This window comes from Nicotiana tabacum, chromosome 23 (assembly GCF_000715075.1).
Source record: "Nicotiana tabacum cultivar K326 chromosome 23, ASM71507v2, whole genome shotgun sequence".
Taxonomy (NCBI): Eukaryota; Viridiplantae; Streptophyta; class Magnoliopsida; order Solanales; family Solanaceae; genus Nicotiana; species Nicotiana tabacum.
Genome location: NC_134102.1, coordinates 11,341,189 through 11,357,856, shown reverse-complemented (window position 1 = coordinate 11,357,856; position 16,668 = coordinate 11,341,189). Strand labels below are relative to the sequence as shown.

The 16,668-nt window shown below is 35.4% G+C and overlaps 2 protein-coding genes across 2 annotated transcripts; both read left to right on the top strand.

Moving 5' to 3' along the window:
• The first annotated feature begins 6,054 nt into the window (after positions 1-6,054).
• Positions 6,055-6,495, top strand: LOC142177038 (uncharacterized). Its single transcript, XM_075245498.1, has one exon. It carries the CDS (start codon positions 6,055-6,057, stop codon positions 6,493-6,495), a length of 441 nt encoding a protein of 146 aa, XP_075101599.1.
• Positions 6,496-8,039: 1,544 nt separating this feature from the next.
• Positions 8,040-9,405, top strand: LOC142177472 (CASP-like protein PIMP1). Its single transcript, XM_075246291.1, has 3 exons — positions 8,040-8,292; positions 8,409-8,541; positions 8,909-9,405. The coding sequence occupies exons 1-3, from the start codon at positions 8,123-8,125 to the stop codon at positions 9,107-9,109; spliced, it is 504 nt and encodes a 167-aa protein (XP_075102392.1). The 5' UTR covers positions 8,040-8,122; the 3' UTR covers positions 9,110-9,405.
• Positions 9,406-16,668: the final 7,263 nt, after the last annotated feature.

Sequence of the window (16,668 nt, the reverse complement as noted above, 5' to 3'; positions counted from 1 at the left end):
ACACGCTCCTAAATCCAAAATTACCTAACGGAGCTAATGAAACTGACAAAATGTCATTCCAAAGTTGTCTTCACAGAGTTCCAACTACAGTCAAAATCCTAGAACTTAAGCTTCCGTTTTAAGGACTAAGTGTTCCAAATCACTCCAAAACCACAAAAAAAAAACCCGGCAAGTCACATAAGTAGAAAAAGATACGGGGGAAGCAGTAAATAGGGAATTGGAGCTAATACTCTCAAAACGACTGGCCGGGTTGTTACATGAAGAAAGATTTGTTTTATAAAATAATATGGGTCCAAGTTATTATTGAAATTATGTGACTTTGAAAGAAGAAAGAGCGCAACTTTTGGATTGGTTTATACCTTTACAAATGGGTCAGGTTGGGCCAGACAGGGTGTATGGATGAGTTTTTATGATTTGTTTATTTATAAATTATTTTAAATGGTACAAAAATATAAAAAATTCATATGGATGGCAAGTAGCAATTTCCACCCAAAAAAATCAATAAATCCAATTGAGTGATCATCAGAGTGCAATAGGGATAGTTGAGTGACTTTGTTGTTATAAATGAAAGAAAAATAATTTTCATCCATAATTTCAGATAGTTCGGTGACTATCTGAGCAATAGACTGAGTAGACTATATAGAGAACCTTTAGTGTTTGAGAATTCCAAATTATGAAGTGTTAGAAGGTAATTGTCACAACCCAAAATTCACTATAGGCCATGATGGCGCCCAACGTCATCGTTAGAAAAGCCAACGATGAACTACCAACTTGGCTACGCATTTTATTATTAAAAAATCATGAATTTTATTAGATAAGGAAATCAACGCTTTAAAATCATGAAAACTTACACTTTAAATAGAAATGGTATTAAAAGTGTGTAAATTCTAAATAAAATCACAACAACATCTAGAACATCCCGAGACCCAGTGTCACAAGTGCATGAGCATTAACTAAGGAGTACGATAATAATACAATATTTGTCCAGAATGTAAATAAGACAGAATAAAGTAAATAGTATGATGGAGACTTTGTGGGTTGCGATACGTAGCCTGAAATGCAGCTCACCATAAAGTCTCCTCAGCAGCTGCGCCTACGCACCAAGATAACCACCAATTGAACCTGTCATATCCTGCACATTTAGTGCAGAAGTGTAGCATGAGTACGTAAATCAATGCGTACCCAGTAAGTATCTAGCTTAACCTTGGAGAAGCAGTGACGAGGGGTCGATATTGACACTTACTAGAGGTCCAATAAAATAATATAATAAATCATAAGCAGATATGAAGCACACAGCAATAATGGTGTTGTAAGTTACATAATCTTTCAAAATTTTCTTTTAAATGTGTGAATTTCTCAGTCTTGTATTCTACCTCAACAGCTCAAATATATCAAGTGACAGTAACACACGAATAAGAAATACCACATAAATTGCCAGGCATCCGTGGAAGGATAACCTCGTGAATAACCGGACTGCCAGCGAAATAACGCACGATTATGCCAGGGTCATTTGGCCTGATCCAGAATAATATGTACACTACCGAGAGTCGAGCTGCATGAATCATAGATGTATCTATTATACTCCCGAGGCGTTCGGCCCGCTCCACAAGAAAAGGAAGGAAATAATCGAATTACGAGACACGTTCTTACAATACAATACATGAGCACAACGTTAATATAACATTTACTATTTTTCAAATAACTTGCCAACAACTCAAGGTGATAAGGCTCGGCATAATATATACATATATTTCTAAGTCAATTTCAATTATAAATTTAATTAATTAAGCCAGCAGAATGAGTTCAAATATTACATGATAAAGTCCTAAGTTTACCCGGACATAAACATACTTTAGCTACTTATGGACTCTCGTCACCTTGTGCGTACGTAGAACCCACAACTAGTAGCACATAACAATTAAATCACCTAGGGATAGTTTCCCCTTCACAAAATTAGACAGGAGACTTACCTCGCTCCAAAGTTCCAATAACCAATGCCAAAGCCTCTCTAATTCCTCAATTCAAGACAAACGTTCTGAAACTAGTCAAGCAACGTGAAAATCAATCAAAATATACTCCAATGCTTATAATTTAACAATTCATAATGATTCTCAACTCCGCTCGAAAAGTCAATAGAGTCAACCCGCTGGCCCACGTGCTCGGATTCTAAAATTTTTGAAGATACACTTTACCATAACATTACGAACTCAAATATATGATTTATTCCTAATTCCATGTCCAATTTCGTGGTAAAAATTCAAAAATACCAATTTCTATGTTTCTTTCAAAATCTCACAATTCCTACTAATTTCCACGCTTAAATCCTTATAGAATCCATGTAGTTAGCTAGCAATATGCAGGAATTACATACCTTGCAATAGATGATGAAAATCTCCCCTTGAAGCTCTCCAAAAATCGCCCCAACCAATTAAAAATGAAAGAAAATATGCCAAATCCCGTATAAAGCCAAGTCTGCTCAGGCATGTTCTTCTTCGCAATAGCGGGAGCATCTTCGCGATCGCGAAGGCTTAAAGTCACTACCTCCAAAATTCCTCTTCGCGTTCGCAATGCCTCCAGGTCCTGATGCTTCGCGTTCGCGGTCACAAAGCCGCGTTCGCGAAGGTTTAACACCTCCAGGCCCCCAGCTCCCCTCTTTTCTTCGCATTCGCGATCTCCATGTCGCATTCGCGTAGGCTGCCCCAGGTTCTCTTCCGCGTTCCGACCCATGTGTCGCGTTCGATGAACAAAAAATCTAGCATCCTTAAATCTGTCTTCGCGAACACGTGAATCCCTTCGCGTTCGCGAAGGACAAAACCAGAACCAGCAACAGTAAAAACAGGGAGAAATAACCCACAACAATCTTGAAACGCACCCAAGGCCCCCGGGACCCCGTCCGATCATACCAACAAGTCCCAAAACATAACACGAACTTACTCGAGGCCTCAAATCATGCTAAACAACATCACAAGTACGAATTGATGATTGAAACCTTTGTAGTAGATAGATTATCATCTCTTCTTATGGAGCGGGATGAACACCTCTGCAGTAGATAGATGCATCTATAGTTTGTGCCGCTCGACCCTCGGCAGTGTACACATTATTCTAGATCGGGCCGTACTACCTCAGCATAAATCGTGCTTAATAATACTTGGTGCTTAATCATACCTTATATTATGTTGTGGCTTGTAAGGTTACGATTTGTAAGGAAGGTGATTTATTTGGAATTATTAAATTGGTGAAACAATTATTTGCTCTTGCTTGTTAATGAGTTATTGTTATTATTTACATAACCTATGTTTATTTAGAATCTCTGTACTCATATTATTAGCCCATAGTAAGTGTCGAAGTCGGCCCCTCATCACTACTTCTTTAAGGTTAGACTTAAAACTTACTGGGTGCATGTTGTTTATGTACTCACGCTATAATTCTGCACTGACTGTGCATGATCTGAGGCAGATGCATATGGCGGTCCTATCGGCGCGCATCCCAGATATTCTGAGGCCTAGTGGTGAGTTGCTTCCTGAGCCATTCTGCAGCCCCTAGAGTCTCTCTTTTGTATCTACATTCTATCTACTTTATATTTAGATAATAGTTAGAATTTTTTATATTCTACTAGTTTCTCATACACTTGTGGCACCCGGTCTTGGCGCACACACTGGTAGACTTTATGATTTTGGAGTATTTATATCACTATGTTTGCCACTCAATTGTTTTTGCTTCATTTATTAAATTTTCTAATCCTTAATTTCATATTAAATAGAATCTAATTATTTGGAAACTTACTAAAAAGAGGAATAACCTGTTTAATTCACTATTGGCTTGCCTAACGGTAATGTTGGGCACCATCACGGCCTATAGGAGAAATTGGGTCTTGACACACCTCCACCATGATCTTCAGCACTTGGAACATAAGGGGGTTAAATAATCCCTATAAACAAAAAGAGTATTGTTTTTGTTTAACAATAAGATAGATATGGTAGGATGCTTTGAAACCAAAGTGAAAAAGTCAAAGGTTGTATTGATACAAAGGAAGCTTGGAGCAGGATGAAAATTTGTAGATAACTTCTCCTCAGCACCAAAATGGAATAATCTAGATATGTTGGAAGTCAGTGAATGTTACAACTACAGTGCTTCAATGCTATAGCCAGCTTGTCCACTGTTACATCCAAGATAGAAATACAAGTTTCAGCTGCTATGGAATCTTTATTTATGGATTGCATACCACTGCTGATAGTAAGCCTCTGTGGGACCAATTTAAGCCATACATGTGAAGCTAAGTATCCCATGGACCATTCTAGGAGACTTCAATAGTGTTCTATTAGTGGGGGATAGGATAAATAGAGCCCCAATACACCAACAGGAAACTATAGAATTACAATAATGTATTGAAGATATTGGTGTATGGCAAATCACCAAACAAGGTTGTCAATTCTCTTGGCAATAAAAGAGATGTAGATAACAGAATATACAGCCACATAGACTGGGCCTTTGGCAACCATGATCGGTTCCAGACATATGCAAGTATTGAGGCTGTGTACTTGGTTCTAGGAGTTTTAGACCACTCCCCAATCATGTTGAATACAGTAGTGAACAGTTCTAAAGTCAACATGCCTTTTAGACTCTTGACAGTGCTCCTGCAACAGGAAAATTATAGAGAAGCAGTCAGAATAGTTTAGACACAACAAATTCAGGGCCACACTATGTTTAAGATCTGCATGAAACTGAAGATGCGGGAAATCCAAACTAGGGACATCCTCAAAGAATTTTCTTCCATTGACAGCAAACTAGAGAGCCTGAAGAAGAAGCTGGAAGCAGTTCAAAGGGCCATAAATGAGGACCATTACAATCCAGCACTCATAGAGGAGGAAAACCTGACACTCACACTGATTGAGAAATGGGATGCAATACAGGAAAGAGTACTTAGGCAAAATTCAAGAGCTATACAGATAACACAAGGGGATCCCTCACAAGATGGTGTGTCTGATCATGGAGTGTGTAACCACAGTAAGATATACATTGTTGATAAATTGAGGCATAACAGCTAGATTCCCAGCAAAGAAAGGTCTACGGCAAGGGGATCCTATATCACCATATCTCTTTGTGCTTGTGATGGAATATCTGAATAGAGCACTAAAGAAGCTGAAAAGAAATTCCAAACTTTAAGTATTATCCTAAATGCTCCAAGCAACACATCACTCGTATATGTTTTGCCGATGATCTGCTCTTGTGTTGTAGAGCAGACAGAATTTCAGTGCAACTCATGATGAATTATTTTGAGCACTTCTCATCTGTATCAGGACTTAACGCTAATATGGAGAAGAGCTCCCTATACATTGTTGGTGTCAAAGCTGAACTCAGACAAGAACTCCTGGCTAAACTCTACTTCTCTCTTGGCAACCTTCCCTTCAAATACCTAGGAGTACCACTATCTGCTACAAAACTGACTATCAACCAGTGTATGCCTTTGGTGGAAAAGATTATGGCAAGGGTCAAATATTGGTCTTCTAAGTTTTTATCATATACAGAAAGACTCCAATTGATAAAAAGTGTTTTGTTTGAGATCCAAACCTACTGGGCTCAGATTTTTCTACTCCCAAAAAAAGTAGTTAAAGTAGTTATAGTTGTTTGCAAAAATTTCCTCTAGCATGGTACAAAGGAGAATGCTAATAGGACACCCATTTCCTGGGAGACAATATGCCAGCCAAGATCTACCGGTGGATTCAATATACTCAATTTTACCTTGTGGAATAGAGCTGCAATATTGAAGTTGTTATGGGCAATTTCTTAGAAAAGGGATACACTTTGGGTCTTATGGATTCAACATCAATACATTAAAGAGGAGGACTTAAAGGAAATGAGAACACCAAGACAAGCAAGTTGGGTGGTTAGAAAGATATTTGAGGCTAGACAATGGCTAGCACCTGACATGAATAGAATACAGACTTATACAACAAATGCCAAATTCAACATTAAGAAAGCCTATAAGGATATTCTTCCTCAATACCCTAAAGTCTATTGGAAGACATGATATCAAAACATCAGTTCATTTTATGGATGGCTCTCCAACAAAGATTGGCAACAGTAGACAGAATACAAAAGTGGGGAATACAAGTGCAAAGTGAGTCTGTGCTTTGCTCAACAGATACAGAGGAAACACTCAATCACCTATTCTTTGAATGCAACTACTCCAAGACTATATGGCATAAACTACTTCAATGGACAGGAATGCAGAGGCAAGTGCGATCATGGAATGAGGAACTAGTTTGGCTGGCAAACATAACAAGAAGCAAGCATCCAAGAGCATCCATCCTTGCCTTCATATTTTCAGCCACAGTCTACCATGTTTGGATGGAAAGAAATAGTAGAAGTTTTCAACAACTGAAGAGAACTAGTATAGACAGATTGAAAGAAATAGCCCTACAATTGCATATTGTTGGGCAAAGATACTCCAAATGGCAGAATGAACTAGATAGATTAAGAGGCTATCCCGACTAGGAGCTACAAGATATTCTTGCCTCTACAACTGATACCCTTCCTAGAAGGTGAGCAGTTATAGAGCTTGAAACTGGTACTCGCTAGTATAGAGAGTTCCATAGTTATTTTTGTATGATCTTGTTTCTAGAGTCCAATGAGTAGGTGTGCTTGTAAATAATTATACTTGGTTGAATAAAATTTTCCATTTAACCAAAAAAGAAAAGTGGACAAATAAATGTGAAACAGCTGGAATATATCTGCAGTCACATAATTCAGTAATTTGGTACTCCTGTTTTTAGAGAAGAATTCTTTCGTGGCTGACCTCATTCACCAAAAGTCAATAAAATACCAGCTAAACTTAGAAGAAATCCACCTTTATTTGTAATTAAAACCGGTCATTTAGGGTCAGTAGGATAATATATTAATTGTAAAATGATGAGCTGTTTCTATTCTATGAAAAATAAATACAACTTGCAAGATTCACCAAGTAAGAAATTGCAATATGGGGGAGAACGAAGTATTTGTTTGGAGCATTCAAATCAATTTCCTCCTATATTTTTCCACTTTTTTTAATAATTATTTAAGCTCAACCCACCCAAAAAATTAAGATAACATTTAGAAAAAAATAAGGATGACGTGTCGGCAAGTAGGTGCAAATTGAGTTTTTTTTTTTTAATTTCTCACAATTTTATGCCTTGCTTCAAGTCAACTTCTTTTTTCCACGTTAATTCCTAATTGAGTCATTGAAAAAATCACATTTATTGATTCAACGAGTATTAGAAAAATGACACACAAAAAAAAGTTCCAAATGCATTCACTAGGAAAGTTTTATTTCAAGATAGTTGTGAATATATTTACTTTGAAATCTTCCTGAATATGGAAAGGCAATTGTTAAGTAGTTACATATCGAAATACAATACTTTTTTTTGTATTTTGATTTTTTATTCGGTGCCTAGTATCCCTTTGGTGTCCAACCGATTCATATTTGTGCCGAAAAGTCTCACTTTTACGGTAAAACACTCATTGACAAAGCTACTGGATTAACAAGAGATATAGTCAATAAATGAACGAAAAGATTAGTTTGGTTTTTGTTTATCTTAATATATTTAGTTCTAGTGACAATCAATTAGTGCATGTTTTGGGAGGTAAATTGTGTTTGTGAAACTAATAAAATTTATTCACAAACAAGTTGCTTAAATGCAAGTCTAACTCTTCCCCCCCCCCCCCCACGCCCACCCCACCCCCAAAAAAAAAATCATCCCTCTCTCCTTTTGTTTTCTATCTTTCTCTCTTTTTGCAAATCCAGTTGCGAACATAGGCTTAATTTATTTTCTTTATTTTACGCGTCGTTTAGGGTAAATTTAAAGCAATAAAATGAAAAACATGACCTCCCCCCCCCCCCCCCCAAATTTCAAAGTAAACTCTCTACATGTGGAAGCCGGAATATCTCAATTATCAAATACACAATGGACTTGAGTTGTGCATTGACTTGCTAAAATAAGACAAAGTCAACATTTCGACAACCTATGCATTATCTTTTTCTATATAACATGAATATGCAAACGCATCTCAAGTATATTACTACACGAAAACCTTGAAATAATTTATTTGGAGAATTAGAAGATTATAATTCTTCACCGGAAGGGAAATGGCACCACCACCAACCACCACTATTCCGCCGTTTGTCGGCCTCATCGTTAGGGTTCTTACGTTCATTTGCCTGTTGATTTCACTCATCTTGATTGCCACCAATACTGATACTATCCCTACTAATATTGGGGATGTCAAAATTAAGTTTAGTGACTTTTATGCTTACAGGTAAAATTCTCACTTTAATATATACTACGTATAATTTAAGCAATATATACTAGTTAGTACAATTAGTTTTCTTATTTTGATATGATATTGTGACTAACTTTTATGAGAATATGCAGATACCTGATTGCTACTGTGGTTATTGGAATGGCATATACTCTTCTCCAAAGTGCTTTCTCAATTTTCCTTGTGACCACAGGAAATCGCCTTGGTGGTGAAGGTTTCTGTCTATTTGACTTCTATGGTGACAAGGTAATTCTATACTTTTAGCCGCTCCAAGAATAAAAGCCGACAAGATGTATTATATATATTTATTTTTTTTTTATTTTGACTAGCGAATGCAATTAGTTTTGACTGACCTGCTAATTTTGTATTTTGTCCATTATTTTCCTAATACCGTTTTTCACCATAAAAGTAGAAAATATAGAGTTTAATTTATATACACTAATAATTTAAAATATTATCTACTCACCTAAAATATATTTACAGGTAACGACCCTTCCATGAATGGGATGTGAGATTTGTAATCTTAAAATAAACCAAGTTACATATATCAAGTAAATATGATCTAGTATATAATTCGAGCCAAAGCTAACGGATTCAGAGTTTTTGTGTGCAGTTTATCTCCTACTTCCTTGCAACGGGAGCAGCAGCAAGTTTTGGGATGACACATGATTTGAAGCAACTTCAAAACGGTGACGACACACTGAACAAATTTCTGGGCATTGCAAATGCTGCGGCCAGCCTTTGCCTTTTGGGATTCATTTTCGCTGCTGTTTCCTCAGTTTTCTCATCTTATGCTCTTCCCAAGAGAGCTTGATTTTAAAAAAAAAAATTAATCTCATAGTTTAAATCCAACGCTTTGAGATATTATTATTTCAAGATTTTGAAGGTTGCCTTGTGTTGAAGTTTCAATTTGTATTTAAAATGTATCTAAATGTTTTAAGTACGTTAGTGAAGTTGTGTAAGTCTTAGGATGGTTTTGTATTTATTTTTGTAATATTTTGTCTTGGGAATTGTCTTTAATTTGGGTATTTAATTTCCTCTGTATCCTTTAGAAATTGTTTTTTTCCAAAGTTAATAAGAACATATTGCCTCCAAAACCGTTGCTCTTTAGTTAGAGACCGTTTGCAATCTTTAATATGGCATTGACTTTTTAATTATTTGAATCTTTTTGTAGAATATTAAAGAGAGTCACGGCCGGCCAGCTCCTTTAGATACTCTTCCCATGTCTATTAATTTTCATTATCAGATAGATTTAAAAATGAAAAAAAAAAAATCGATCAGATTTTCTGTGCATCTTGCTGAGACCTAAATTATAAAGAAGATATAAATTATAGATATGCTAAAACCTAAATTTTCTTTATTGTTCATATGGATTTTCTTATTGGGAAAATGGTTACGTCAGCTCCAGTATTTTTCGAAATTGCTCAGCTTTATCTTTTGTTTAACTTTTGGTATAATATCTTAAATCATAGTCAAAAGATGGGTAAATATAGACTTTTTTTCTCGAAAAGGTTAATACATGGAGTCCACCTATATTCACGATAAAAGCTCTATTAATAATAAGAGCAAATAAAAGGCGACTAATCATTAGAATATAAATGAGCAAAAAATTTAACGAGCACTATTCTCCTTTAGGTGTTTCAAATGCGGTATAAGTATAGGTAGAAGAAGCGGGTATGGAAAAACCTTCTGTATAAGGTTCTAATTCAAGAATGTCCTTTTCTGAAAGGAAAATGTGATTACTTTTCCTCCACCTATGCATTACAATCATTTAGGGTAAATATAAAGCAATAAAAACGAATGGATTTGAGTCGTGCATTTGCTTGCATATTAAGACAAAGTCAACGTTTCTACAACTTATACATTATCCTTTTTCTATATAACACTAATATTGCACCTCCAGTATATCACTATAAGAAACCTTTGTGCAATAAGATTTAGGTATCGATAAATTTTAGTTACTTCTTCTTATAATCTATTTGTAGATTATTATTCATCGGAATTAGAAATGACATCACCAACAACAACCACCGTCCCGCCGTTTGTCGGCCTCATTGTAAGGGTTCTTACGCTTATTTGCCTGTCGATTTCACTCATCTTATTACCACCAACACTGATACTATTTCTACCAATATTGGAGATGTCAAAATCACGTTTAAGGATGTTTTTGCTTACAGGTAAAATTCTCACTTTACTATAATTTATATTTTCTAAAGTAATACTCCCTTCATTCTATTTTATGCGATACTCTTTCTCTTTTTAATCAATCCAAAAAAAGACATATTTTTATATTTAATAATAAATCAAATTTAAATTTCTATTTTTATCCTTAATAAGATGATATTTAGCCACACAAATTTTTATGAATTGTTTTAGACCATAAATTTTAAAATTCTTCTATTATTTTTAAATTAAAGTCTGTGCTTAGTTAAATACCATCACATAAATTGGGACAAAGAGAGTATAATATTTAGTAGTAGTACATTAAAAATAATTGACAAGATGACTAACTTTTATGAGAATATTCAGATACTTGATGTCTGCTGTGATCATTGGAATGGTACACGCTCTTGCCCAAACTGCTCTCTCAATTTGCCTCGTGGGAACAGGAAATCACGTTGGTGGTGAGGGGTACCCTCAAGTTGACTTCTATTGTGACAGTAATTTTTTCCTTATCCCTTTTATTAGATGGTAAAACTAGAATAATATTTGTTGTAAGAAGAGAGAGAAAAGAAGAGAACAAACATAAAGTACAAAAAGACAGTCACTCACACTTCAAATAATAATTGAAGTAATAGATTTAACTCATATATATGGACAGTATAAAGATTTAATTAACAAAATCATGTAGTATAATCGTGATGGGTAGTGGGTAACCAGAGGCGGATTCAGAATTTTAAATTTATGGGTTTCTAAAAAATTTTAAGTTAATAAATAATAACAACTAGATTGACGAAGTAGGTTCCAAGCTAAATATTCTTATACAGTTAATGAACTTTTCAAAAGCTACTAGGTTGTTGTTGTTGTAATACAAATACAGGATCTAAACAAAAGCTAATGAGTTCACGGAAAGCCGTAGTTATTATGCTGGATCTGCCCATGTGTGTAACATAAAGGATAGGGAAAGTAACATGTTATAACAAGTTAAATTATAGGTTAGTGTGTATAACTTTAAAATTCGTAAGTTAATTATAAGCAAATCTCTATGTTAGTATGTAATGATAACTTGATAAAAATAGTATTCTAACCTACCAAACAAGAAACAATTTCTCTACCTTCACTAGGTAGGGGTAAGACATGCGTACACACTACCCCCTAACCCACTTGTAGGAATATACTGGGTATGTTGTATTTTTGTTGTTACGAAACAACATTGATGCATAGAATTATTTGCAATTACTTTTACTCTGTCAGTGCATAAAACTTAAAACTTCTAATTTATGAATAAGAGTTTTTGGCCAATATTGTCCATTATCTTTATGGGTAGGTCTATTTTGGTCCCTCAAATATAATTCTGAGCATATTTAGTCCCTTAAGTATGCTAAAGTGGAGCACATTTAGTCTCACTGACACAATGTGTTCAAAAACTAACGGTGTTACCCAACTTTGATTCATGAAGCAAATCTTCTGCTCTGAAATAAAATGTTTCCTCCCCTTTTATTGGATAACGCAAATTATCACTTTAATTCCTTATTTTTAGATAATGTCTTCTAAAATATTGACCTTGAAAATATCCCCTTCTGTGTTAGTTTTCATGAGAAAATGACACTATATAGCCGATGTAAAAATAATAGCCGAAAAATGTATAAAATTTGCATATTATTGAAGCAAACGGATAACCAGATTGTATTCTCACTTTTAGCTTGCGCTAGAAACTATTTATATCTTGTAACCGAAAAAGTATATAAAATTTGTATAATTTTTGTATATTAACATACAATATATATATATATATATACACACACACACACACACAAAAAATAATATAAATTTTAAATACTTTTTCCTCATGTAAATAGTGTCTGGCACGGGTTAAAAGTGATAATACAACCTGGTTATTCGTTTGCTTCAATAATATGCCTAGAAGTGATCCTGGCAGCTCTATTTTTTCAAATTTTAACTTTTATTTTTGGAAAAATCAACTAAAATTTTTAAATGTATATATATACAAAACAATATACAAATTTTATATATTTTTCTGCTATTATTTTTAGAGCGGCTATACAGTATCATTTTCTCATTGAAAACTGGCATAGAAGGGGATATTTTCAAGGTCAAAATTTTAGAATACATTATCTAAAAATGAGGAATTAAAGTGATAGTTTGTGTTATCCAATAAAAGTAGAAGAAACGTTTTGCTTCAGAGCAAAAGATTTGTTTCATGAATCAGAGTTGGGTAACAATGTAACACCATTAATTTTTGAATATATTATGTCAGTGAGACTAAAGGTGCTCCACTTTAGCATACTTAAGGGACTAAATATGCTCAGGGTTATATTTGAGGGACCAAAATAGACCTAACCCCAATGATAAAGGATAATATTGGTCAAAAAAACTCTATGAATAACTTGGTGATATAAATATTTTTCAGACAGCCAGTGCACGCGATTATCTCTACGAAAAAAAATACCTTAATTAGCAGGACTTGAAAGCCATATATATAGGTTAAATAACCTTTTTATTATGGTTTGTGCGGCTTAGGTCCTACTTTCTTGCTACCAGAGCAGCTAAAACTTTTGGGACGACACAACAATTGAAGCAACTTAGAAATGACGAATTCAATAAATAGCCACAGTTTCAAAAGTAATCGAAATTTAGCCACTTTTCATGTAAAGATAAATTTGAACGAAAATACTGTTCAAAATCCAAAAAATATTCCAGCATACTATACTGGAGTTCCAGCATAATATACTGGAGTTCTAATATAATATACTGGACTTCCAACATAATATGCTAGAGTTTCAGTTTAATATACTTGTCCAGCATAATATGTTGGACGTTTATACACAGGTGCTCCAATCTCCAATATATTATGCTGGAACTTTTCGTGTGTTGGAGTTCCAGCATAATATGCTGGAAATTCATAGCATGTGCATCAATCTCGAGTATATTATGGTGAAACTTTACGTGTTGCAGCAAAATAGTGGCTATTTTTTTAATAACTTTGTAAATACTGGCTATTTTTCAATTATCAGTCCGAAAACTGGCTAGCCCGTGCTATTTTCACAAGATTATATGAATATGCCTCATGTTATATTCTTAATTTTGCCACATTTGGTCGTCATATAGTGTTGAATTGCAATTAATTTGTATTTAATTTTGTAGGCACTTGTTAAAGTACGTTGGTAAAATTTTGGAAGTCTTAAGATTGTTTTGTATTTTTCTAGTATAACTTTTGTTTTGAGAGTTGTCCTTCAATTTGGGTATTTTTCACCAATTGTCATGTAGGAAAATTACATATAATTAAACAAAAACTAAAGACTATTATCATGCAAAACAAAAGGTACGTAGATTTGGACACAGTTAAAGGAAAATGCGAGGTGCATGTTTTGTTAAATTTGTGGAACGAGACAGAATTTAGAAAGAGAGAACTGTAAATATGCTTTGTCCGTTCGTGAAAGACTGGATTGGCAGCTATCTGGATTGCTGACTTGTTATCACTGTAAATAGAAAGTTGAGCTTGTTGAACAATCCCTAACTCTTTAAACAGGCCAACAAGCCAAAGAATCTCAGTTACAATCGAAGCAAGACTCTTGTACTCTGGCTCAGCAGAACTTCTGGAAACTGTTGATTATTTCTTTGATTTCCATGAAATGAGGGAATCACCAAACTTCACTAAGTATCCTGTTATAGATATTCTGCTATTGGGACATGATGCCCAATTAGCATCACAGAAGGATGCTAGAGATCCAGAACATTCAGCCTTCATCAACACCCCTAGACCAGGACAGTGTTTAACATACCTCACAACTCTGAGGGCAGTTTGCATGTGAGATGATTTGGGAATGTGCATGAACTGAATTAAGGTTTGAACTGCAAATGAGATGTCGGGTCAAGTGATTGTCAAATACAGCAACCTACCAAGTAACATTTGATATGGCCCAGGATCCTCTAGTAGAGTATCACCAGTTGTAGAACCTGTGTGGGTATAAAACTCCAATGTGGTCAACTTGGCATTCAACTTCAAAGGTGAAGTAACGGGTTTACATCCTGATAGACCCAAATCAGCTATTAACTCCAAGCTATACTTCCTCTGATACATCAAGATACCCTCTTTACTTCTGGTAAATTCAATTCCTAAAAACTATTTTAGCTCTCCCAGATCTTTGATCTTGAAGCTATCTTGCAATTGTGAGTTGGTATCTTGTATTAGTTGTAGATTATCTCCTATAAAAATGAGGTCATCTATATATACAAGGACCACTACCAACTGCCCCAAAGTTCTTTTGGTGAACAAGGAGTATTCTAGGTAACTCTACTAGAATCCTGAGGCAAAGAGTGTTGTAGTGAGTTTGATATTCTATTGTCGAGATGCCTGCTTAAGCCCATAGAGGGATTTATGTAATTTGCATACCAATGACTTGTTGTTAGATCCTATAAATCCAGATGGAATGCACATGAACACTTCTTCAATTAAATCACCTTGTAAAAAAGCATTGTAAATATCCATTTGGTGGAGCAGCAGCTAAAGCAATTACACTTCTGACAGTTACCATCTTCACTACTGGTGAGAATATTTCTTGGTAATTCAATCCTTCCTTCTGATTGTACCCTTTGGCCACAAGTCGTGCCTTGAACCTTTCAACGTCTCTAGTTGCCTTGTACTTAATCTTGTACACACATTTGCATCTTATAGCTCTCTTCTGTGGGGGCAATGGTACTATCTCCCAAGATTTGTTATCTTCCAATGCTTTTATTTCTGCCTGCATAGCCTCAATCCATCCTTTATCTTTTGCATCTTCATAGTAACTATTGGGTTCTTGTTTAGATGAGATCTGAGATAAGTATTTTTGATATTTGGAGACAAGTGATCATAGCACGTGAAAGGAGCTATCGGATATCTACAACTATTGGTTTGTATAGCTTTGCCAGCTCTAACATAATCCTTAAGCCAAATAGGAGGTCCAGAGATCCTGCTTGATCTTGTAACATCATCAATAGATGGTTCGTGTAACTCAGGAGTTGCAGCTGATATAGGAGTTGGAAGGGACTCTGAATGCCCCTGGTTGGAGTTAAGTATTGGTGAATTCTCTAAAGAAGAGGCATTAGATGAATTTGAGAATGATTCAGCAGCATGAGCTGATGAAGAAGGAAGAGAAGCCTCATGATCTACATCATTATGATCATGGAATGATCTCATATCCAAATTATCTTGAAAAGACTTATCAGTCCCCACTTTTGGATTTTGAAAAGGGAATGCTTCTTCAAAAAAGGTTATATCTCTGCTGATAAAAAACACATTGTGCTCAAGATCAAGTAGCTTGTATCCTTTCCGAAGTGCTGCATATCCCAATAACACACACTTCACAGCTCGAGGGCCAAACTTATCCGTTTTGGGAAGTAGGGAAGCAAAACACAAGCATCTTATGATCCTTAGATGAGATAGGGAAGGTTGTTTGTGATACAACAGCTCAAAGAGTGATTTATTGCCAAGAACGGTGGAGGGCATTCAATTGATAAGATATACATGTAATGACTCAACCGGTTATTTTGCCTTCTAGAATCTCGTTCTTCTAAATAAGACTCCCCATATGTGCTTTTACTATTTTATGACTTGCGGGGATGGTTAGTTCGGGATTTGGAAGGGTTCGGGTTGAAATCGAAACATTTGGTTCCTTAGTTTGGCTTTAAAAGGCCAAGTTTGACTTCGGATAATATTTTGAGTAAACGACCTAGGAATCGGGATTTAATGGTTCCAATAGGTTCGTATGATGATATTGGACTTGGGCATATATTCGGACCAGGTTTTGGACAACCCGGGAGCGTTTCAGCGCTTAACTAGCTATTTTGAAGGTTTTAAAGTTATTTAATTTTAGTTTGGAGTATGTTTTGGAGTAATCGAGGTCCGTTTAAAATTCTAAGGCTGGGAATAGTTCCGTATGGTGATTTAAGACTTGCACGCAAAATTTGGTGTCATTTTAAATAGTCTAAGTATGACTCGGCGCATTCAGAGAAATTTGGAAACTTGAAGTTCATATTCTGATTTAATTCGGTTTTGGGGTGCGATTCTTGATTTCATTGTTGATTTAAGGGTTTCGAGAGTTTGAGCAAGTCTGTATTATGTTTACAGACTTGTTGGTGCATTTCGCGAACGCGGAAGGGCTCTCGCGTTCGCGATGAAGGATTTGGGGGAGATGGAAAATGTTCTTCACG